Source organism: Lycorma delicatula, chromosome 13 (genome assembly GCF_047948215.1).
Source record: "Lycorma delicatula isolate Av1 chromosome 13, ASM4794821v1, whole genome shotgun sequence".
Classification (NCBI taxonomy): Eukaryota; Metazoa; Arthropoda; class Insecta; order Hemiptera; family Fulgoridae; genus Lycorma; species Lycorma delicatula.
This window is the reverse complement of record NC_134467.1, coordinates 26,410,536-26,437,836: the sequence shown is the minus strand read 5'-3', so window position 1 is coordinate 26,437,836 and position 27,301 is coordinate 26,410,536. Positions and strand designations below refer to the sequence as shown.

Sequence of the window (27,301 nt, the reverse complement as noted above, 5' to 3'; positions counted from 1 at the left end):
ATTGCATAACAGGTGGCGTTAATACGTAAGTACCGAAAATTCCTTTTCACCCATCACTCCTACCATGCAACCCATACTATACTTTCCTTAAAAAAAAATTGGCAAAAAAAAACCAGTAGCGATACATAATTTTATTTATTAAATTTTTATGATTCATTTATACAACTAATAAATTCATTAATAAATTTTAATAGTCAATTTTAGTAAATTTTATGTTTAATAGCATTATCCATTATTGACAGCATAATTTCTGGAAATTGCTTGTAAGGCTGCAACAAAACAACATTTTTAATATAATATTTTTTAATTGCATATTTCTTTATTATTATTACTAAAAATATCTTCTCCTTATCTTAGATTCTGTGCTTTATTATTAAAAGAAATTAAAATTTCTTTAATTAGGCTTAACCATAAATGCAATAATAAAAAAGTTCTGTACTGGCAGGCCTATTTATTAAATTTGGCACAGGATCTTTTAATGTAGCGCTTTGGTCATTTTGTATAGAAACCAGATAGTAGTATTACTGTAAATCATTTTAAAGTAAATTTCTTAAATTATTTAAATATAAAAAACTAATCGTACTATCATATTATGAGAATTGAGAAAGTTAAAATATGCAAAAACAAAAATTTGTTAATTATCATTAAATCCATGTAATAATAAAATAATGTCAATTTCTTTAAATGATGCATCACATATTTTTACAAACAAAAACTAAAAAATAGCAATTTCTATCATTCAAATAGTACAATTCTCTGTATAAAACTTGTGTATAAACCATTATTATTGGTTGATTTTCAAGTAACCAAACGACAAACATGCGATGCTGTATATTGTCTGCTACTTTTAATTCCTAAATCAAATGCTTTTATCGGTATATAAAGCAAAGATTTTCTTAAAATTTACTATGTTGATTTGACCAGACATATTTGATACATCTGACATTGAGATTAACAGTCATGGACCTTAAGCAATACTTTCATGATCTATGGTAAAATTTTCTGCTGAAAATGATGAACAAGCAGAGTTAGGCACTTTTTTTGTTTATCATTTACTCCTCCTTGGGAGCCAAACCTGCTTTAATATGAATAAAACCCTAATGGAAAATCAGAGAGAATATTCACCTCTGAACTTCTGCCATCTTTGTACAAATGACTGTGACCAACATTGTGCGACACTACCATATCATGCCTGTTCGTTCTCTAATATAGGCCTCATGATGTCTAGAATCTCTCTTTCTCTCTTTTGTATTCAGTCATTTGACTGGTTTGATGCAGCTCACAAAGATTCTCTATCTAGTGCTAGTCGTTTCATTTCGGTATACCCCCTACATCCCTAACAATTTGTTTTACATATTCCAAACGTGACCTGCCTACATAATTTTTTCCTTCTACCTGTCCCTCCAATATTAAAGCAACTATTCCAGGATGCCTTAATATGTAGCCTATATATCTGTCTCTTCTTTTAGCTATATTTTTCCAAATGCTTCTTTTTTCAACTATTTGCCGCAAAACCTCTTCATTTGTCACTTTATCCACCCATTTGATTTTTAACATTCTCCTATAGCACCGCATTTCAAAAGGTTCTAATCTTTTCTTCTCAGATACACCGATCATCCAAGTTTCATTTCCATATAAAGCGACACTCCAAACATACACTTTCAAAAATCTTTTCCTGACATTTAAATTAATTTTTGATCTAAACAAATTATATTTCTAATTGAAGGCTCCTTTCGTCTGTGCTATTCAGCATTTTATATCGCTCCTGCTTTGTTTATCTTTAGTAATTCTACTTCCCAAATAACAAAATTCTTCTGCCTCCATAATCTTTTTTCCTCCTATTTTCACATTCAATGGTCCATCTTTGTTATTTCTACTACATTTCATTACTTTCATTTTGTTCTTGTTTATTTTCATACGGTAGTTCTTGCGTAGGACTTCATCCATGCCATTCATTGTTTCTTCTAAATCCTTTTTACCCTCGGCTAGAATTACTATATCATCAGTAAATCGTAGCATCTTTATCTTTTCACCTTATACTGTTACTCCGAATCTAAATTGTTCTTTAACATCATTAACTGCTAGTTCCATGTAAAGATTAAAAAGTAATGGGGATAGGGAACATCCTTGTCGGACTCCTTTCTTATTACGGCTTCTTTCTTGATGTCTAGGGTAAGAACACAGAATTATCTCTGCTTCTCTATACAGCAAACACCAATCTCGCATGAACACATGAATGTTCTGTGGTATCTTCCTCATTGTATGCTGCAGAGGTCTCAACATCCACGTATACAGTATCCTTTAAAGCCCATGACTGTTATGAAACTGGATCAACTCGTATTCCAGTTCCCTGTGTGTGTGGTCCACCCACTTATGGAGATTCAGAATCACGTTTTAGGTCCATCTCACTTTCTTTGATTGTTCGCACCTCTCATGCTACTAGCAGATAGGTGATGCATTCGCCTTGCCTGCTCTCCTATATACCTCTCCTTCTTCAAAATGAGGAGATCCAGAGAAAACTTGGGCACCTGTAAAACTTAAACAAAGTATTTTTTCCCGAATTTATGTACTATACTCCAAATTGTTTTTTGTGTTGGACAGTTATATAGAAAGAACAATTTTACTAAGTTTGCAAAATGTGTTTTTGTAGAATACATATTTTGCAGTACACTTTAATGATATAAATATGTTCTATAACTAATTCATGACTAAAATCACATGCCCTATCCAACAAATGACAGATGTGAAAATTGCCAAAAAAACTGCTAACATTTATAAATTAGCCACAACTGGCAGTTCAAACTGGAAAACCAATTATTTTCATTTGTCAGAAAATAGTTCTTGATACTAAATTAGGAAGTATACACAATTAAAAATTTACTGCTTAAAAACAAAAGTTTTACAGTCCAATAAAAGGGAGAGGTATTGTACTAAACTGAACAGATTGAAAAACCATCAGGAATGACAGGAATAATTTTAATAGCCATTGGCAATCAATATTCAGCTTATAACTTTAACAATGAGAATAAGTCGTTGCATAAAAAAACTTATATTTTAACAAATTTAACTCGTAATAAATGAATACTCAATATAGAGGAAAAGTCTTTGAAATATTCTTGTAATATTGTCGTGCAGTTTAAATTTTGTTTTCATTAATGTAAATAACAATAAAAATAATATGATAAAAAAGTGATATATCGAAACCATGAGATTGATACTAAAATTATGATCTACTATCAATAAAATAAATAATAAAATTGAACACAACTTACAAGATGTCCAGCTTTAAGTAATGTAACATAGTGTAAGTTATCATAACTTTTTTTGAAAACCGATATGTCACAATAATCATTACTACTAAATCTAAACGGTTTATATGGCGCAGTATACCATGACTGATTACCTTTCCAATTCAGTGATTTAATCCAGTTTGCTGTACCTACAAGAAAAATAATTAAAACAAGAAAAATAGTTAAACAAGCATTTTCCCTTTCACACAGTTTTTTAAGAAATTTTTTTTTTATAGGCGTGTGAATTCATCACTTATCCTTCAGAGATTACATATTCACTAGATTATATTGCCCCAATTAGGTCACTAAATAGAATATTACTTATCTATTATTAAAAAAAAACATTATTACTGATTTTTTGATTTTTTTATTATATAACAAAATAGCAAACTTATCATCTAGTTGTCATAACTATCAGTTTTTACACGTAACAAGGTAATACATTTACATGATAAAGTATTTAATAATTGATGATGAATTCATACATTCAAAACACTTTTTATATAGATTGTTATGTTGAGTTTATATTAAGATTGCTATTTTGATGTGTTGCAGGTATTTTGGAGGTATTTTTAATTTAATTTGCAAAACACTACACAATGTATTTAATAAAATATTTATCTGTAATTATTTGAAAAGAATCTAGGTAAAAGTGACACACCTGGTAATTCTTCATCCTGGCATTCTCAACTGCTTTTTAAAGATGAAAATGTATTTTTCATTTTATGAGTTGCTTTTTATGTCATGGATATGTAAATTTCACAGAAATTGGCTCACCAAGGAATCATTTTTATACAAAACACCAAAAAAGAGAACCTCCCGCCTCTTCGTTTGATGATTTCTTCACTGTCTCCTGGGAAAAGCTTTGTTCTTTTATAGGTTGGAACAAATAATTCATAAAAGTTTCTACATTTTTCTTAATGTCTGAAATAGTTGATGTTCCTACGTCGAATTCATCTGCTTACAAATTATCAAACACCATTTTTTTAAAAATGTCAACTTTTCTTTCATTGATAAAGCAATACAGTTTCATTTTGTAGCAGATATGATGTTAACAAATCCCAATGATACTGATACTAAGTTAACATCACTAGAATTTAATTAATTATGCATAAGGGACTTTTAAGATCAGTGAACTTATACACATTTAATGGTGTAGATTTAAAAAATCCCAGTGTAGTAAAATTGAGATTTTATCATAACATTATGAAAATAATACATCTTACCATTTGTGTATTCATGAGAGATAATGAATACATTTGATGTCATTTGTTTTTATCTACTGAAGAAGAATAAAAACATATATCATTAAATTATACTTCTTTCTTTTTTTTTTGTCTTCAGTCATTTGACTGGTTTGATGCAGCTCTCCAAGATTCCCTATCTAGTGCTAGTCGTTTCATTTCGGTATACCCCCAACATCCTACATCCGTAACAATTTGTTTTACATATTCCAAACGTTGCCTGCCTACACAGTTTTTTCCTTCAACCTGTCCTTCCAATATTAAAGCGACTATTCCTAGATGCCTTAATATGTGGCCTATAAGTCTGTCTCTTCTTTTAGCTACATTTTTCCAAATGCTTTTTTCTTCTTCTATTTGCCGCAAAGATCTTCATTTGTCACTTTATCCACCCATCTGATTTGTAACATTCTTCTATAGCACCACATTTTAAAAGCTTCTAATCTTTTCTTCTCAGATACTCCAATCGTCCAACCACATAAAGCGACACTCCAAAAAATATTTTCCTGGTGTTTAAAATAATTTTTGATGTAAAGAAATTATATTTCTGACTGAAGGCTCATTTTGCCTGTGCTATTCGGCATTTTATATTGCTTCTGCTTCATCCATCTTTAGTAATTATTCTACTTCCCAAATAACAAAGTTCTTCTACCTCCATAATCTTTTCTCCTTCTATTTTCACATTCATTGTTCCATCTTTGTTAAATTATACTTCATGCTTGACCAATTAATGTGTTTCCATCAATATTTTTAGAAGTTAATTTTATAATTAGTTTAACAACATGCATAAATTTATGTATATTTTGTTCCATATCAATTACAAAAAATCTGTTAAAAACACAATAGAAAAGAATAAGTAAAAATACATATCCTGTTAAATCAACAGTTTAATTTGAGTAGTATTCTAGATTTTTTAAATTACCAAGTGCGTATAAGCAATCCAGATAGTTTGACATCTGGAAAATTGGCATCCCACTGTATTCAGGTATGTCTACCTGAATGTTGTCACAAATTAGAGCCTGAAACATCAGTGAATTTTTCCATGTACAACACCATTATCCAAAAATTTGATATACCAGGTGCATAAATATGAAACCGGAATTTTTTTACAGAAAATAGACATTTATAGTATGAAAATGATAAAAAATATTTTATTCGAAATATTGTCCATCGCTAGCTATACATTTTTCCCATCTCTGACAATTTATGAATGCCAAGCCAAAAAAACTGTTGCTCTTTTGAGGCAAACCAGTTATCGAGCCATTTTTGTACATTTTCATAAGAAGTAAAGTGCTGCTCAGCAAGTTCTTGTCCCATTGATGCAAAGAAATAGTAGTTGGACGAAGCAAAGTCTGGTGAGTAAGGCACATCCAGAAGTATTTCCCAACTGAACGCCTCAAACATTTTGTTAACCGGTGTTTCTGTGTGTGATGGTGCATTATCATGAAGCAAAATCACTTTGTGTTGCCTTTTTTGATGTTCTGGTCATTTATCAACATTTATGCAATGTTTCATTTAAATCGATCATTTGTTGTATGTAGTGTTCAGTATTACTGGTTTCGCCAGGTTTTAGCAGCTCATAATAGATCACACCCTTCTGATCTCACCAAACACAGAACATTGTCTTCTTTCCATAGTGATTTGGCCTTGAAATCGATGTTGATGGTTCGTCTGGAGTTACCCATGATCTTTTATGCTTAGAATTCTCAAAATATATCCACTTTTCATCACCTGTCACAATTCGATGGATAAATAACCTTCTTTTGTACCTGGCGAGCAGCATTTCGCAAGTAGTTTTTCGGTTTTCTTGCTGTCTTTCATTCAGTTCATGTGGAACCCATTTTCCCATCTTTTGGATCTCTCACATGGCTTTCAAGCTTCTCGTGTTACATTTAATTGATCCACGAATTAGTGTTGCATTTAAACATCATCCTCATCCAACAATACTTGCAATTCGCTGTCTTCAAACATTTTTAGTGGTCTTCCACATTCTTCGTTCCCCACATCAAAATCGTCACTTTTGAGTTTTTTAAACTACTCAAAGCACTGTGATTTACGAAATGCATACTCATCGTAAGCTTCAGCAAAAATTCGGTGTGATTCTGCAGCAGTTTTTTTTAAGTGATAACAGAAAATCAATGCTGTCCACAAATTGTAGTTTTTAGGTACAAAACTCGACATCTTCAGTGTTAATTAAAACTATGCTGTTGCATGAAACTTGTATTGTTGTGAGTTGAAAATCTTTGTCAGCTGTCAAAGAAAGAAAATGGTGCCAATGATGTAGTTTTGATGGTAACTACATTGACAACTAGGGCCATCTATGAGCAAATTCCAGTTTCATATTTACACAGCTGGTATATATATATATATATATATATATATATATTTCAAGTGGTTTCTGAGAGACAATACACAAAAACTACTCAACCGATTGAGCTGAAAGTTTGCATGAAAATAGTTTTTTTACTTGCAACAAATATAGAACTATTGCCATAATGAAATGAAATGTATCACCGTTTCAAGATGGTGGCCATTCTAATGGTTTGCAGTAACAACTGGATTATATTCCTTGGTGATGTTCAACTTTAATATGTCAAAACCATTGTTCAAATTGAATTCAGAGACCACAATTTGAAATAAAATTTTCCACAAAAAATGGTCTTGTCTTTTTCAATATGTGTCAAGTAATGCTAAGAATCATACAAAATATTTTTTTATCTATGTGAAGGACAGATAACTACTATTTTTAAAATGGGACTAACTACTCTAAAACCTGTATATTTCAAATCGCTCAAAGTTTTGAGTCCTGTGCTGATCAAACTGTTGTTCTGAAGAAATTACAATATACAGATAGTTTTTCTTTACCAGTATTATTCTCACATAGGGGTCCAGGGCACAGAGCTCACTGGTTGGATAGAAAGAGTAAGCAAAGAAAGCCCTGACCAGCTAGTGTTATATAAAGAAAAACTAATAAAAATAAATTTTATTACCGATACTGTTACATGTAGCATCAAACTGTGATGTAATAACCACTAACATTAATCCTCTTTCCAGTAGGGTTTGCACTGTAAAAAGAACAACAAAAAGTAAAAATAATGTTAATAAATGGAGTGAACTAATCCTAATACCTTTTATGAATTGTGTTCACAAAAATTGTATTTTAAAGGTTAATATTTAGTGGAAATCTTTTTGATCAGAACAAAAATATAATGATTGTTATCTATAACAATTAAGATGGAATATTTTATTTTATCAACATAAATCCCTGCCATTTTTTTCTTCAGATTTTCATATTTCATTTGCCCTAGACAATCGCTACCAAACCTGTATCATATTATCTACTTTTTAGAAGAATATAATTTTTGTTTAATTACCATTATATTTCCAGCTTTATAATTCTGTCACACAATTTAACAAATGAAAACCGTTCAACAATCAATATTTTTATAATGATGTGAGATTTTCTCCATTAAATCCAATACTGTTGAGTAGTTATATTAATGATTTAGGACCTCACAGAAAACTCATTCTTTCAATATAGGTAGAAGTCTTTTTTTTAAAACGAAATACCTCCATACCATATACAAAGCCTCTTATATAATCTAGCTCCAGCACATGCAAAGTTCCACTATTTCTGAAAGCTGTTAAATATAAAATATAATATGTGCATTGCATTATTAAAATAAATTAGCATTATTGTTTTTAAAAATGAACATAAATGTAGATTTTTTGGTAGATATAAGTTAATTAAATTTAACACTTTCTGAGTAAATAAAAATACTTTAGAAATTTACTCTATGTAATAAATCTATTATAATTTATTTTATTTAAAATCATTGTGCAGCATATTTTCTCCTTTTTTTTCTTTCTCCTACTGTCAACTTTCTACAATCAATAACCTTTGGAATGAACACACTTGGGCAGAAGTCTATCCACACATAACATAGAACATAATTTCCAAAACCAATGTGGCATCAATGTGTGGTATTATCTATTTTACAATCAGCTAATTGGACCATTCATTCACCCTGGGCATGTAAACACCAATAATTATTTGGACACTTCTTAAAGAACAAATTTCACTGCTATAAGAAGATACTTAAATGAGCAATTTCCAGAGCGATGGATTGGCCGCGGAGGGCCACACTCCTGGCTATGTTTATATAATTTTTTTTAAATTATTTTCTCTAGTAGAATGAGCTCATAAAGCACTAGAAACAGTAGGTGAATCATTCTGTATAAAGAATCATTTAGGTGGTCCAACATTGATACAAACAAAAATGATTTTGAACTTAAAAATTTTTTTGATTTAGAATTTGAATTTTTAATAAAAGTACTCAAATCAGAAGTAATTTTGATGAATTATCCTTAGACAATGGATTTATTAAAAGCCTTTTAATGTATTTATTTATTTAGCGTATGGCACTAAAACATAACACCAATTAGAGTCAAAATTATAAACAAAGATTTAACAAACTAATATATGCTATCGATTCTGGAGTCGCCACCAGGAAATCTTCAGGATCCCCTTCATAAGCTGTCCTAGAACAAACCTCTGTGATGTATCTGATAGTTTGATTTTCACCATACTCACTTCTTTTCTGGTGCGCCTATTTCTTTTTAATGTAAAATCTATAAGATTCAATTATCAATTTACTGACTGTTATCCTTTATTTTTAAATATTAATTCTGAAATAACATTTGTATCTTTTAAGACTTTTTTGCTTATAGTGACTTAAAAAATTGTTATAATAAAGTGAAACTTTAGCTTGAGAAGATGTATATTTTGTAAATAATGTAAGTGAAGCAATGCAGTTATTATTTGAATTAGTATATGAATTAGCTAAAGTTAAAAAATGACATAGTAAAGGTTCTAAAAAACCATTGGTTACACAGTATTTACAAAATATGATTAATAAAAAGGAATGATTATATAAAAAAAAATAATAATTAATAAAAAATGTTATTTTTATTAAAACTAAATACCAAATTCATATCAAACCGACCAATCAATTGAAAGAAGCAAAAAACAAATTTGAATGAAATAAAGTTACTGAGCTACTGAATAAAAAAATTTGGAATTACGTAAATTCGAAATTAGGAAAAAATACAGAAACTGATAAATTAGAATTTCTTGTAAGTGATGAGCTGATTAAAACTGATAAAAATTTAGTTTATCATTTCAACATTTTTGTAAAATTATAGTATTATGATTACAAAATAAATAATGCTGACAACTTGAACATAAATCATAAGAGTAAAAGTAGACTTAAATCTAATTGCTTTATCTGCTAATTCGCGCGACAGATCCGTCACGGCTTTGGCCGCGCAATGTGGTTACTTGTGTTCCCCGTCGTGGTCAGGTATGTTAAGCCAACAAAGGCTCACTTCACTTACCCTTCCCGTTTAACCAGGGGGCTCTGCACTGTGGGCCCCTCTGTATTCATTAAACTCATAAGAGATTAAAATCATAAATAAAGGTAGTAATAAATAACCTAAAACTTCTTTTACCGAATTTAATGTAGTGCTATTTTTAGATATCGTCTATATCGATTATAATTGTCTATACTGACGGTTGTCTATGTCAATATCGACTTCCTCAAACAGTTATTATGTGATTAAAATTTTCTAAATATTTTAACGCCAGCTCCACCTAACGGGTTCATTTTTTGCAAAAATATTTTTTTTCACGGAACTAATATATATATATATATATATATATTCTGAATATGAGCCAAATCGGACCATAAATAATTTTTTCGAATATCTCGAGACTTAGCGGGTCCAAATTGCGAAAATTTTGTGAGCTGGTGCACAACTCGCCAAAGTTTCAGTGCAATCGGCAGAATGGTATAGGAACAAACAAACCTTTATTTTTCATCATATATAGAAGGTAATGAAATAAAGAAAATTTATAAATTGAAAAATAAATCATGTGGAGTTGATAGAATATATACATTTTCATCAAAATGTTAAGCAATAATATTAATTTTATCAATGCTATAACTTATTTACAAAATTTCAGCTACCATATCGCTATATACCTAAATCAACAGAAAATTGCTGAGGTTACACCAGTTTTTAAAACTGGTGATAAAACTAAGCCTGGCAATTAAAGAGACCTATTTTCTCGTCTCTAATTTTGCAAAGATATATAAAACACCGTTACATAATAGAGAATTTTTAATTTCCTAAATAAATATATATTCTCTCTAATTCACAATATAGTTTTAGAAAGGGTTTTTGAACTAAATATACAAATGCTGACCTATCTGACATCATTTACCAAATTCTATACAATAAAAAACTGACAAATTGAAAACAATGACGATTAAAAATTATACATAAAACAAGATAGTAAAAATTATTAAAAATCTAATAAATAATATATAAAATTACAATTTAATTTATTTGAAAAATATATATTAGAATATTTGAGTCATCATTACAGTAAAATAGCTCTAAACTATATAAATATTCCCTCCCAATTTCTCAAATACGAATTATGAATCCATTCAATGATTGAGAATAAGTAAAGAAATTTGCAGAGGTCATCTTAAATATACTGCTATCTCTTTAGGTCTTATCTATACACCAGGAAGCACAGAAAAGACAACATCTGCCCATATTATGGCACCCATAATGATGTCCAGCATGTAATTTTAATAATCTCTTGAAACTAAAACTCTATTTTCAAGAAACTATAAAAGAAAAAGAAAAGAATATAAAATGAATAAACTTTAATTAGGCTATTTCATATTGATGGATATGAAATATCAATCAATATCAAATTTTTGTTTTTCAGTTTTCGCTTTAAGTTTTTGTATTTTTCTTGGTTTTTAAAAATTTATATTATTTTTTTAATTTTTTGTTTGTTTGTACACCTGAATGCACACAGGTATCTTGGCGTCTCTGCTGAGTACTGTTCAAACACTCTTACTGTGTACTGTGTTACTATGTAACTGGGTATTAAATAAATAAATAAAAAGCTGTTTTTTGATCCATTGGGAGTATACAAGTGATTTTTGTATCACATTTTTGGTTATAAAATATAATTACTTAACAGTATTAATTGTAAACAACAAAATTTGACTTATTTTTCCAGATGATCCTTTAAAAACATTATAAATATAAGAAAACATAAATAAATTAATATTGTCTCATTCACTCTATAAATATAATCTTAATTGATAATAACAATTAAAAGCCATACATATTAAACATTAAAAATTAAATGAGAACTCAGAAATACCAAGTTGAAAAATGCAGTAAAAAAAATTTAATTAAATGCAGTCATGATACAGGGGATATATTTTAACAGATGCTAAAATACATCACTGTACCACTGCTTTTTTTCCTGTTTAGCCTCCGGGAATCACCATCAGGTATTACTTCAAAGGATGATATGTATGAGTATAAGTGAAGTGTAGTCTTGTACAGTCTCAGGTTGACCATTTCTGAGATGTGTGGTTAATTGAAACCAAACCACCAAAGAACACCGGTATCCATGATCTAGTATTCAGAACCATATAAAAGTAACTGCCTTTACTAGGATTTGATTGCTGAAACTCTCGGCTTTGAAATCAGCTGATTTGCGAAGACGCGTTCGCCATTAGACCAACCCAGTGGGTTAAACACTGTACCACAGCTACCTCAAGATAAATTATGTTGAAACAGCATATATCACAATTAGTAATAGGAATTATAAAACTAGTCTGTTAACACAATGAATCAAACATTGTACAATAACACTGCACTATATAATGTTATTTATGTAAAAAATAATTATGTTTTATTGATTTTACAAATAAATATAGTACTCCAAACATCCATATATTAACTTATGTGGGGGGGGGGATTTTCAATCAACCACACATCTCAGGAATGGTCGAACTGAGAATGTGCAAGACTATACTTCATTTACACTCATACATTTCATCATAAGAATTATCTAAACGGTAGTTACCAGAGGCTAAACAGAAAAAAGAAAGCCTGTGGGGATGGGGATTTCCATTTACATCAGTTAGATATGATTAGGCCAGATTAGGTTCAGGCAGAGTTGGGCCTGGACACAGATATACGTATTACATCTATGCCCATGCAACTTGCTGAGGTTCTTGCCATCCCCTTTCTGAAAGGCAATCCTGTGATTCCACTGGAGATTGTGCTGTGTTTATGGTGGGTCTTCATGTGTTTTAGAAGGGGATGGGTTTTAATCAGTGAGAACCCAATACTACCATCTGTACAGTGGATGGTGTCGTGCTAAATTTCCCTCATCCGACATATACCCAGACAACATTGGGAAGAATGTTATATGTGCCAACTACTGGTTTTGTTCTAGTGGGGGAAGGTGGATGTATGATTGGGTTGTGTAGGCTCACTATAAGGAGAATTGGTAGACCTTTATTAGTGCAGTTATGAATTTGTAAATTCCTCAAGGAAGAGTTATGATACTTAATATAATTACGTAATCCAACATGGTGTATTTTTTTCCAAACATTAATGATAGATCAAAGTAGTAATGATACCTTATGTAGTTTAGATTATCAGAAATAAAAATTATCTTCAGTTACTTTGAGGCTGGGAAACAGTGATTTTTTATCATACTGTCACACCTGCTTGAGATTCAAATCCATAAGCTCCCACATGAAAGACACAAATGCTACCACTCCCCCATGAGCGACAGCATGTTAGTATTATGTATAATACACATATACATATTATAATTAAATATATAAAACTAAATTTTTGTTTAACATTATGAGGAAATACAAAAAAAACTTATTTTCATTTTTGACTCGTATGATAAAATTTCTTACCCTCTGGTGTAACTGATTCAAACAAATCATTTCCCATGTTCTGTAAAGCAATCTCTTTCTTACGATCAAAACTTATATCACTACTTACGACACAACTCAATTCAGGTTTAACATGTGAATTCATAAATTCCTTTAAATCTCTATTTTCCGCACATTTAACCAACGGATGAAAGTTGCTCATATGCTCTAGAAAAGATAATAAAATAATCACATGCTAATACATAAAATATAAATAAACAAGTACATAAATCTGAGTAAAAGATAATTCATACCCAATTAGGATGGATAATCATCTATAATACTCTAGTAACAATTTTCATGATATCTATAATTTTAACCATATTGGTAAATATATATATATATATATATATATATATATATATATATATATATTATTTTAACCTAAATAAAGGTAAACTTAAACTAATTTCTGTTAAGCTTAATCACCATGAATATTGAAATTAATAGCAAACACTAAACGCAGTACTTTTATTACAATTACTTTATAGAGATTACAGAAGAAATCTTTTATTATAATCCAGTTCTTATAATGACATCCTCTTTAGTAAAATATCCCGGAGGTAAAATAATTTTTTTAAAGGATCACATGGTGCAAACTTTATGACAACTGTATAATCTTTCAAAAATTAAAAAACATAAAAATCATTTATATATCAATTATAATTAACATTATCCTTTCAGCATAAAAAGATATTCCCTGCAAAGATGAAGTAATGTATAACATAATGCATTGTTTTATTGAAGTTTAAAATGCATTGTTTTAAAACAGAAAGGGATTCATTAATCTATCATTTTACACTATTGGTTCTTCTCTTTCTTATGTCTTAAATGCATGTAAACCATCTGAAGTACAAGAGGCACCACTCTTAATTGCACTCTGAAAGTAATGTTGTTCAATAACACAATCTTTGTGGTCAATAGACTGAAGATATCTAGGTCAAGATAAACTTGACCTGCTCTTTTTTTGCTTGACAGGCAACCGTATATTTGGCACAATAGACTTTTCATGTTTACAGCTAAAGTTTTAGCAGTGAAAAGTATAACAACTACCAACTAAGGAGAGAGTTCATTTATAAAATGTGATAAAAATAAGGAAAATTTTTAATTTTTCTAAAAAGAATTTACTTCTTTTTTATTGATATTGTCCCTTCAGAGTAATCCCAAGGAGATATGATAAATTTATGCCAAAAGTTTTTCTGATTCTGAAAACATTTGTGGAAAGTATTTTTTATTAGTCTTACATTCAAATTTTACTTCATATTCTATCATATAACTTGTTAGACTTTTAATGTGTTCTTAATTAACGGAAACAATAAAACGTCACCGGGTACCATCTCTGGAGAAGCTGTGGCATCAGTATGATTTTATTTTTTTGATAAATAATCACAAATGAATAGATAAGTGTAACTGTGCAGCAAAATCCAAGGATTGTTTGCCCGTATTTGTGGTTGTTTTCTGCAGATTACCTCATATACAACTGCTAAGTAATACTCTTTATTGATTGTACAACCTTGTGGTAAAAATTCATTACAGATGATGCCATTGCAATAAAAAAAAACACAGTAAGAAGAACCTTAACATTCGATCGAATTCGATGATATTCTTTTAGGTCGGAGTTTTGAAGGAAACCGTCATTGGGACAACTGAACTTCATTTTAATACCATAACTGTACAATCATGTTTTCTCACCTATTATGACAAATTTGAGTAATTCTGATTCATCAGCAAAGTTACCTAACAATTGCTCTGCAATGCTTTTGTTAAAAATTACAACATTGGAACAAATTTTCCTGCTACGCATTTCATACCCAAAATGTCAGTCAAAATTATTTCACATAAGCCATAAGAGATTCCCATTCATCTCTAATAGTGATTTTGTGATTATTGATCACAATGTTCTTCAGATTATAAATAATTTCTTCAGTTGTTGACATCTAAGATCGATAACTTTCTTGAAACACAGTGTGAATTGCTCACAAACCCTTAATATCGACATAACATCTATGCCAAAGCCTTTTGCAACTTTTCACCACTTCATGGCAATTCCATTTTTAACGCAGAACTAATGCAAATCTTTTGTTCTAATATTTTCAAACAAAATGAATGGCCACTTGCAATAAAATACATCCTAAATAATTGGCTGGATAATTTGAAATACATGTTTATTATATACAGTGCTGTTATCATGGGGAAAAAGACATAGCATGCAAATTAAAGATTTTAGGTTTAAGAACCATCAAATTTTTTGCTTGGTTTCAATAATAGTTGTATATTATATTATCCTTAAAGTTTATGTTTTCTGATTGTTTATCATAACAGTTTAAAAATTTTGGAAAACTTCCTCAAGTTTTCTGCTGTAATAGAATAAGTTAAAAAAAACACCACACAAAAGAGAAGAAAAAAAATATTTTTAAAAATATACTTACTTTTTCTAATTGAATTCGTACGAAGCAAAATAGATGGAGTGCTATTTGCAATTGTATTTTGGCATTGATCCTTCAGTAAATTGCAAAAATTAATATTATTGTAAGAATTCTTAATTTCAGTTTCTACTAAATTTAATAACTTCATTGCTTGAGATGAACGGTAGGTTGCATTAGACTTATTTATAGAATTTTTTATGTTTTTAACAATAGAATTCAATGTATTTTTGTTATTTTCATCAATATATCCCTGCAAGAAAGAAATATAAAATGAATAACTGTGTTAGCAAACATCTACACAAATAACTTTTAACAATTCTAACTGAAATTTTTTTTTATATTATAAGATAAGATAAGAATTAAAAGTTAATCGAATCATAAATGTAAGACTATCAATTATTGTACAATTACAAAAGGAAGGAATTCCTCAGTAGAGTAAAAATATTTTTCAATTAGTTATTACTTTAAATTTTTTATAAAATATCTCCTTTTAAAGATACCAATGTCATATGGAAATTTCTCCATTATCCATTTAAAAATAACAAGAATTTTTTAATTACACATACTGTACCTTGTCAAGTGAGTCAGTTCTTTTTCTGTACATTGGTAGTAGTGTTACAGTGAAATGTGTTAATTTTCAGCTGTTCCAATGCTTAGTTTGCGTTTGATGAGCAAAAAAGTAAGGTGTATTTTTTGTGTGGTGAAATATTGCATTAGTGAATTTGTCTGAAATTTTATCTTAGAAATGAAAGTGTAGAACTGTTTGAAATGTTAATGAAGGTCTTTAATGAAGATGCTACGTCACAATTAGGAGTTTATAAAAGGTAAAAATGCTTTCAGGTAGGCCGGAAAGATATCAAAGCTGATGCAATGTCTGAAATCCTAGCACATCAATCAATGATGAAAATTTTGAAAAAGTTAAATAGATTGTGCTTCTAATCACAGAATGAAGCAATTGTAGAAATTGCAAAGAAGAATTTAATATGGCACATGTGAAACAATTTCTAATAATGTTTTGAAAATGATGGGTTGGCAGCCAAATTTGTTGGGAGACTGCTAAATTAAAAAAAAAACAGCATTAATTATCGTGGAACAAATGCTTACTGACATTACTGATGACTGCGATTTACTCAAACACATCATAACTGGTTACGAAAATGGGTGTATGGCTCTGACATTGAGACAAAGACTCAGTTGTCACAATAGAAGTTTTCTAAGGAGCCAAGACAAAAAAAAACCATGTCAAGTCCATTTTAATGTGAAGGTCCTTCTAATTACAATGGAATTGTTCATCACGAATTCCTACCATAAGGTCGTATATTTTTTCTTGAACACACAACGAAATGTTGTTATCAACGCAAGGACACAATATTACTATAAAAAACCATTTTAAGCAAACCAAACCAAACTTAGAAATTAAATAATAGTAATATGAAACAAATAAACTCAACAATTTAAACGTGCAATATTAATGATAAAATATTCCTCTTATAGTGAAGCATAGAAGTAAAGTGCCTATGGTCATATGCTAAAGGTAAAATTAAACCACAATGAAGTAGAAATATTAAAAACCTAACCTAAAATAATAATTTTACCATCTGGCTTACACTAAATGGTATAAATAGATGGAACGCATGATAGTAATAATCAAATAATTAAACACAGATGCACGGCCTTAAGAAATAGTAGAAATTTGAAAACATTGTGATACTGTTCCCTAAAATATTACAAATGTTCGGCCCTAATTTAAATTTCTAATGCAATGCCACGTAACTGAAAAAGTCAACAAGGATGTGTGGTACAGTTAATTGGTAGTTGCTGTGAACACAAATGGGTGCATTGGTTCGATTCATAAAGTGTCCATGAATGAGTGTAGTGTGCCCTATTCGCAAACTGTAAATTTTAACCTTTACTCGACGGTTATTCCAGCATAAAGAATTCCACAGTGACAACATATTCTTAACTTGGCTAATGCTGATGGTAGCTTGCTGAAATTTAACATCTTATGGGGTTACATTATCACACCATCTGTCCTTATATACTTAACAGCTAGAAGTTTCCAACATTGCTAATCTTTACAGTAGGGTGCCACTGCTAAGTTTTTTTACAGATTTAGAAGACCTACAAGCTGTTGCAACTCACTTCAAGAAGGAAGTCCTTCCTGGAAATTCTTCAGGAATCTTAGTAAAGGATTTAACATCCTCATTTTACCTCACCACAAAAAACCTCATGCAAGAATATTTAATACTTTCCATAATGTTTCTCATTACCTAATCAATGAATATACCTTCGGCTGACTAGTTTGGTCAAAGTGTCTTCAAACTCCCAGGTGTTTTGATTTTTCAACTCAACCAACAACCACAGTAGTATTTGTTTTATCAATTTGTTACCTGTTTTATCAAGTTTAAATTGTTTTTATCAATTTATTTATATAAAAATTACATTTTTAACATTACATTAATTGTTCTAACAGTAAATTTTATTTTATTAACCATTAAACAATTTGTACAACTAGTTTGATATGGAAATAAGTATGACAAGGTAAGGAAATTCTAAGTATATTAAAATAACACTAATCTATTACAAAATTAACATTCATTTACAAAATAAATAATAAATTTATGAATCCATGAATGACAAAAAAAAACAAATTATATAAATTATGATAACAATAAAATACTGTAAAAAATAATATCTTAAGCTACAATATAAGAAACACGTCACTTAACTATGAACATCAAGTATTATACTGATACAGTAAATTCCTTATCTCTTAAGGAAACAATAAATGAAGATTAACTATCATCTCATGACATAAATCGATAGCACTGAATAAAGCACGTTATTATGTACATATATATAATCTAAAATTTGCAATACATCAAATAAATTTTTATATTTCACCTAATTAGATTTGCTTACCATAACGTTGAAGTATTCAGGCCAGCTTTCAATTAAATGATATGGACTTATCCATGGTGATATAAGAAAAACACCACGAAAATCAGAGTTACATTTACCTTCTTCTATTGCCTAAAACAGTTTAAAAAAAAAGCATTAACATAAAGTCATTTAAACAACACTTTTAATCTTAAACATTTCAAAAAACCTATATTATTATTTACATTTTATTTTGGATAATATACCAGTGAATTCCAGGATTTTAGCAATCAATAAAGAACATCAGCAAAATGTTTTTAGAGATGTTATGAATCTACTTCATTATTTGTCATAATATCTTTTCATCAGTTTTTTTAAATTAAAACAGTAAATAAATGGCCGGAAATGTTGCCATGACTTAACTCACACAGATTTGAGTGAACACTTTGAAAAAATTTTATGTACAGAAACATTACATCACAAAAGATTGAAAACTCAAAATCAAGTATTGCCTTTTATTTTTATTCTCTCCAATTTAAGCGATTACTTTAAAACATTGAGATATGTGTCTTCAATTTTTTTATTTGCCAGTTGCAAAATTTATTTTAATTTAAAGAAAAAAAAATTACATTCAGGTAATGTAGTATTAAGATAGATAAAAAAAGCTTTTATGGATATAAGTAAAAGTTAAGAATGTCATTATAATTTCTAGTTATTGGATTAATACAACCTGTATGATTTAAAGCCTGAACCCATTGTGATATTTAAGGTAATTTTTACACAAAACTTGAACTTAAAAAAATATTTAATCAAGCCATAACTTTCTCACTTGTGTTCGAAAAGTGATTTTGTTATATCACAGAGCTCTAATATTGTTTGATTTTAGCCAAGCACTCGATAATGCAGTTGACAGTTATCCTAGAAGCAATGTAAACCTAACCTAACCAAAAAGATTGGTTTTTACAACAAATAAATATGAAAGAAATAATTTTCGCACACATACACACACACACACACACACACACAGATGCACACATACACAGTGTTCAAAGTAGAAAACCATTAATCTTTTCAAATGTTAAAATATTTAAAAAAATTTAGCAAATGCTCCTTATCTTGAAATGATCTAATATTTTTTCAGTATGTGTCCGCCATACCACAAGGATTTAGAAGTTCTAAAGGAGGCCAGTCAAAAAAATTAAAATAGAAAGAACAGGGATGTGGCTATATAAACTAAAATGGTAGCCATTTAATATTTTCACAGCTACTTTGAAAGTAGTCAAAGTACACCTCAAGTAGTGGTCTCATACCAAAGTATTGTTTTGGGATTGAAATATTGCATTTGCTAAATTTTATTTTTTTAGTGTTTCAATTTTGAGCAGATATTATTTAAAAGGTAATTTGAAGCAGACACTACTGCTAACTATCAGGATTATTAAAATGCATAATTAATATGATTGTGGTCCATAATGTGCAACATTTTAATATCACTTGTTAAAAAATTGAAAATTTTTAATTAAATTCAAAGATAAACAACCAATCAAATTATGTTTTTTTTTTTTTTGAGTCCTATGAATTAGCTCTCCAGTAATAAACAAATTTATAACTTATAAAAAAATGGGTATAAGTAAATGAAGAAAATACAGAGAAATTAAGTAATATTTGTTAATGAATCAATAACTAGGTACACTTTAAGTTTTAAAATTAATAAATAATAAAATACTAATAATTACCTCATCAAGTAAAAGACTAAACTTAACCGCAATTTGTGCACCATATGATTGAGCATATATGAAACTTGGAACAGATTGTAAATGTGGTTTTCTTTTATAAAATTCAAGTACTACTTTAATCAAATCAGTGGCAACTTGCGAACTGTTTGTACGATAACATTGTTTACATCCAGCATCCACTTCACTAAACCCAGTACCAGGTACTGCATCTATGTACAATACATGATAATCTCGACACTATAAACAGAGAGAATAATTCTTATAAATTAAATAGTTTACACAATTTGAATAAATAATAATCGTTCTTATTGAAAAATAAACTATATGAAAAGACTTTTATACAGAATAACCCATAAATTCTTACTAACACCAATAATAAAATTTTATTTTTATGGATTATTAAAATTTCAACATAAAATATTAACACATACATTATTTGGAAACATGTTCCAAAGGGTTGGTCTAGGAACCAACCCCTGTGGGACTCATCTATCGACAGCACGCACCATTTTACCATCCTCAACCTGACAAAACAGACTGCATCCCATCAGGTTGGACAATATAATCCTTACAAGATAATTTAAATTTTGTAATTAATAATTTAATTTCTTAAAGTTTTAATTTTTAATAAATAAATTTATAATTTAATTAATATGATATTATAATATTTATAATTTAATAAAATAGAATTTTAATGAATACATTTTTAATTGATAATTTAATTTTTAAAAACAAACGGATTTTTAAAAAAAAGGGGTCTCATGATCTAGAAAAAATGTTTTTTTATTTCTTATACTTTGTTTTAACTTGTAGCTACTCATAAAAATGTTATATGAGATAGCTCTCAAGCAAAAGGGTGTTACGTTTCAGTCCCAATGTTCTGATATTTTTATTTTTATTTTTTTAATGTACAATGTTAATAATTCTTATAGCAGTATTTTCTAATATTATGTGTAAATATTTGAACATTTCACATTTTTTAGAATGGATTTGTTTTGTTTGATGAATTAATTCACCACAGAAGTTTTTGAAGCTTGTAAGTATAAAGATGGAATTTTGTAGTGTATGATAAATACCATGCCCGACTGGGATTCGAACCCAAGACACCCAGATAAGAGGCCGAGATGCTTACCACTTCGCCATAAGACATCAGTAAAATTAATCACAGTTTATTGGTATTACTGTTACATTTATTACCGTGAAATTTACTAAGTTATCAAATCCTTTAGAATTCCTTAGGCCAAAGAGAAATATATTTTGTTTACTAACAATTAAAAACATGTTTTTTGAATATAATCATATTTTTGCATTATTATCTGGTATCTACAGAATATTTTGGGAGGTGTTTACCAAACTATAAAGGCAAATTCTGGACACCAAAAATATACAGTAAATGTACTATTTTTCTTCATTCTCCTTCTATCTGCAATTTTGATTTTTTTTTGTTGATAAAAATCTATATATTAAGAATAGATAATTATACAGATAAATAAGTTACACAAATAAAAATTAGATAATCACAGATAGATAAATTATACGTATTAAAAGATATTTTAATAAAATTTGGTGAACATGATAAAAACTACAAATACATAAGTCTGAAAATTCCAAAATGGCAGTCATTTATACAATTTAATCATTAGTATTTCCATAAAGATTAGTTTTATAGAGTTATGTTTTATTAGATAATAGTGTTAAACCTTTTATGGTAAACAGAATGATACCTCAACTGTTCAAATCAGTTAATAATAAACAGCCAAGATGTTTCACATCCTTCATTAATTGAATAAAAATAATTTCCATTATTAGTAATTATGATTAACATTTCAAAGAAAAAAATAAGTTACCTTGGTTCAATTTTTATTAGAATGACAATTTTATATTAATGAAATAATGATCTTTTCCGTTTGCTTTTTAAGAAACAAAGAAAATTTAATTAAATAAGTTGAGAACATCAATACAATGATACAGGCATCAATTTTTTTCATTTCATTACACTTAATTACTGTGGATATCTAAACAAGCGTAAAAATCTTAATAAAATACTATATTGTATAATACTGAGAAATTCAAACACAATCTTTTGCATCATAATAAAATAATACATTGAACGTGATTTATAAGAAACATTAAAAAGAAAATTTACAACAAAACTGAATTTACATAATTACCAAAGAAGTATTTTTTCTTGGTAATCCATATTCATTAAAAGGTCCAGATTCTAGAACAGCAATTGAAGATGCAGACCGTTCTGGAGATCCAGGAACAATAATTAAAGGAATAGAACTTAATTGGTATGGATCTTCACCTGCCTTAAACGATTCAAAAAACCAATAAAAAATACTTGCACCATCTATTTTTACATATCTGAATTCTTGTTTGTAACCACGATAACCTTCCTTACAGTTAGCGGATTCTGAAATAAAAAACAATGAATTGATTAACAAACATTAAAAAAATGGATTTGTTAATTAGCTTCAATATATCTTACTAAATTAATAAATGTTTAGTTTACAGCAATTAATTTTACATCAAATAAAAAACACTTGATCATTCCTTAATTACACCAATTTTTTAATACTTCACTAGTAGATAACAGTAACAGAACGCATAATCATAGGCATTTTCTAGTATTTTCTATGACAAGTCATAACACAGCTAAAGCTTCCAGATTATGTTTCATCGTTATAAGCAATTTGAGATCTACACAAAATCCTGTGTTTACTTAGTATTCCCATACCTTTTTTCAAACTCAAGTGGATAAATAAAATAAGTTATACTCATTCATACATTCAATTATGAAGGTTGTATAAAGGAAAGCTAACATAGAGTTCTTAACTACATACACTGTATAAAGATACAGTAATACGGGGAGTGGTTAATGATTTTCATAAAATAAGTTACAATACTTAATTTTCTTCCAGAGATAAATTATAAACAACATCCACTAAATTTTATACTTAGATACATACTAGTAAACAATACGATAGGTAAAAAATATTAATATTAACTTTAATAGTAATATTAACTTTTACCATTAAATATTGGCATACAATTGGATGCCACCCACTGAACAGAAATTATTATTGAATGCGGCGCAATGTCTCTACTGTAATCGGCTATAACATATCTGCAGAACGACTATCTACTGCAAACATAAAGCAATCCCCCATTTCTCCTCAGGGACTTTGTTAAGATTGTTCTTCCTCCTTATGAATAGAGACTTGTCAATCTCTACTGTCGCATGATTTGATTTTAAAAGCTTTATAACATACACTTTCCATAGGTAATATCTCCAGTCGACAGCTGTGTTGTGAACGATATTTAATCCACATTCACAAAAGGTATCATTTCAAAACTCTATGAATAATAATAAATAGTAAAATTTTATCAAGGTTTAGTTTAGAGCCCTGCAATCATCTATGCCAATAAATTTCTCCTTTAGTTGGTTTTCATCATCTTCTGTTACACTCCCCCAGTTTGTTGAACATCATTACCCCTGATTTATATTTCATTTGTTGCTATACGTATAAGAAGACTGTATTAACAAAATTTGTAACTCAAGTTTATGATCATTCCTGTCTAAGATAGTCTTCACCAAGAGGTTGGGACAATTATGATTATTATGTTAGACTTTAGAAAGCACATTCATACTTCTCTGATTATATCATCGTATTGCGGCAACTGTTAGATATTTATTTTTAAAATGACATCAGTGCATAATAGTTATTCAAGCAATGTTGTCCTGCAAATGTGTTTGGATTGTTTGTTTTACAAGAGATAAAATGAATTGTGTTTGTTTAAACAATTTTTTATTTTATCAAAACATGAACTGTGTAATATGGCATTAAATTTTTCAAATGACCAAAAACTGTGGCTATCCAAGAAAAGGCAGTGCTGATTTGATACACACATGAGATCATCAGGTCTCATGTGTGTATCAACACACATGAACATAGATGCAAAGTTCTAAAGAAATCCTTGATAAATTTTACTATTTCTTTATTCACGGAGCTATGAAATGATGTATTAAATATTGTTCACAACACAGCATTTGACTGGAGAAATTACCTAAAGAAACTGCACGCCTAGAAACTTTTAAAATCAATTTGTGTAGTTAGTGGCCTGGGTCTGACAGTAGAGATCAAAGAGTCTCTATTCATAAGGAGGAAGAACAATGTTGACAGCCACCGGGAGAAATGGGTATTCAGAGGGCTATGCAGTGAAACAGAGGGGATGTTTCATATTCACTGAAGATAATCATTATGTACATATGTTGTAGCCGGTTATAGTAGAGCACACTGCACCAAGTACAATAATAATTTCTGATCAATGGGCTGCATACAATAGTATATGCAATTTGAACAGGAAATATGTGCATAATACTGTGAACCATTCGCAGAATTTCATTGATCCACATACAGGGAATCTTACTCAAAAATAGAATGATTACGGGGAAGGCAACCAAAAATAAAAAGGGCCATATACTTGTATCATGTAAAGCAAGAAAATTTCTGGACAGCTACTTATGAGATTCTTGTGATGAAAAAAGTGAAAACAGATGATTGCAATATGACTCAAGCAATTCTGGAAGATACTGCGCGTTTTGCGCATGCATTAAATATTTGTGTTCATATGTAATCATAAGCTCACCAGGCTACTGGTTAACTCACAAATCAGTTTAACAGTTGATTTTTAAAGTTGAAGGTTCTGAGGTTTTAATCATAATAAAGACTAGTTGCTTTAATACATTTATGAATACTCAACAGTGGATACTGGTGTACTTTAGTAATGGGGGTTCCATTAACCACACATCTTAGAAATGGTCGGCCTGAGTCTGTATAAGACTACACTACAACATATTATCTTCATCTCATTGGGCTGTGGGGGGCTGCTTACTGTCCACTAGTTGACTACTGCAACATACACATTAGGAAATAATAAAAAAATATATAAAAGTTCAATAATTCAAATATTATTATTTCAGTTTCAGCTTTCTTATTACATCATTTCAATTTACATATATTTTTATTAATTTCTTTTAAATATAAAGTAACAGTTTAAGAGTTTTTACATATTTTTCCTGAAACACTAGTGCTATTTTCTCTCAGAATACACACAAAATAAATGCAGGTAGGATATTGGAGGAAAATCACTTTTTGTTTTCACTTAATGTTTAAAAATAACCATAAAATGATTTGTGTTTATTGTTGGTAAAAACTTTTAATCATTGAAGGCTGAATAACTTGGTAATAAACAAAAAATAACGGCACAGTAGGTAAAAAAAAAACACACTATTGATGATAGAGTTATAAAGATGTTAAAAAAGATGGAAATTCAATTCTAAAAGTGTTGATAATAGAATAGCTTTTCTTGAAACTTATTCCAAATTCTCTCATATTGAACAAAAAGTTTAAAATAGATTATAGTAAAGAAACATTGAAGTAATGTTAAAATACCTGTTGCATACTGTAAAATTCAAAAATAAGATTTGTATCAGTACTTCAAAGCTAGTCAGATGAATTATACATTTTATGCTACTAACTCAGTTATCAATTACAAACAACTTACAACAATCGAAAAAGAAAAGTGTTATTTAAAACAAAATAGACTTTAATATGGTGTTTGACAATGTTTCTTTACATTGTTAGTTACAAAGTTAATTCACAGTCAGGTGCTTCTTTTGTTAGAGAATCATAACTATGCATCAATGGTATTTCAATAAACATATGTACTAAAACTTAAATAATATTTATATAAAACTCACCAGAAACTGAAAGAAATGAAAGTATAACAAAAAAGATAAATCGAATCATTAGTAACTTTTTCTTATACTATGCAATCGTAATTACTTTTTAAAAATTTACGTATTTAAAATTTTTTTATACTTATTTTTCCACAGTTATCTTACTTTTTATTATTAAATAAAAATTTTAAAATAAGCTACAATTTATATACCATTCCTGTCATAATTATATACTTAAAAAGACATGTTATTAACATTTTAAAATGATTTATATATTGCTACTGATATTATCATATAAAAAAAAAATGATTTGCCATTAAAAAACCTATTTAAAAGTAATAAGAAAAACATTACATATTTTCATTTTTTTTTATGTAGAGCAATTAATAACAAAAAATATAATCCTGATTTTACTTATCTTAAAACAAACATTATGCCATAAAAATAAACTTGTTATTTACTTCAATTTATATGTTCACTTCAAACTTTAATTTATAATCTTTAAAATAAAAAATAGAATTGCCAATAATGATGAAATTTTTCAAGCTTTTTCCACAGTTTAAAAATTAAATCCCAGAGAAATTATGTTAAAAATTAACATTACCCTTACAACCTCAATTATTTTATTATATTTATATTCTTTTATACATAGTAATTATGTAAATAGTAACCTCTCTTAAATTAGGATTGATTTTAACAAACGAAATTGCCATTTTGATTGTACCTCATTATAGAAGAAACAGGCCATACCAAAAATAATTACACTGTATTCTTTTGCATATTCAATGGGAAAATGGAGTAGCATTAGCTCTTAAATTAACTAATGCCTTTTTCTACAATTTCTTGTAGCTTCCAAAGCTCATGTCTGTCTTCCTACTTTAACATCTCAGTCTTCCTCACGATCTAAGAATGAAAAGGCAACTTTTATATGGATTTGAGTGCTAGATCGTGGATACCGGTGTTCTTTGGTGGTTGGGGTTTCAATTAACCACACATCTCAGGAATAACCGACCTGATACTGTACAAGACTATACTTCGTTTACACTCATACATATCATCCTCTGAAGTAATGCCTTAGAGTGGTTTTGGAGGCTAAATAGAAAAAAAGAAGATTCTTCCTCACGATCTTTTTTCACTATTAATTTATT

The 27,301-nt window shown here is 29.0% G+C and overlaps 1 protein-coding gene across 1 annotated transcript; it reads right to left on the bottom strand.

Moving 5' to 3' along the window:
* Window positions 1-116: 116 nt before the first annotated feature.
* LOC142333827 (uncharacterized) lies at window positions 117-26,339 on the bottom strand. The gene is made up of 9 exons (XM_075381374.1): window positions 26,175-26,339; window positions 22,579-22,823; window positions 20,408-20,644; window positions 18,717-18,827; window positions 15,798-16,044; window positions 13,351-13,536; window positions 7,522-7,596; window positions 3,273-3,439; window positions 117-269 (listed from the first exon to the last, which is right to left on the bottom strand). The coding sequence occupies exons 1-9, from the start codon at window positions 26,221-26,223 to the stop codon at window positions 201-203; spliced, it is 1,386 nt and encodes a 461-aa protein (XP_075237489.1). The 5' UTR covers window positions 26,224-26,339; the 3' UTR covers window positions 117-200.
* Window positions 26,340-27,301: the final 962 nt, after the last annotated feature.

Excerpts from the sequence above, each read along its gene's own strand:
- LOC142333827 (XM_075381374.1), bottom strand. The coding sequence starts at position 26,223 with ATGATTCGATTTATCTTTTTTGTTATACTTTCATTTCTTTCAGTTTCT. Across the intron at positions 22,824-26,174 it reads TTCATTTCTTTCAGTTTCTG|AATCCGCTAACTGTAAGGAA; the intron begins GTGAGTTTTATA and ends TTTTTATTTCAG. Across the intron at positions 18,828-20,407 it reads TTAGTCTTTTACTTGATGAG|GCAATAGAAGAAGGTAAATG; the intron begins GTAATTATTAGT and ends AAACTGTTTTAG.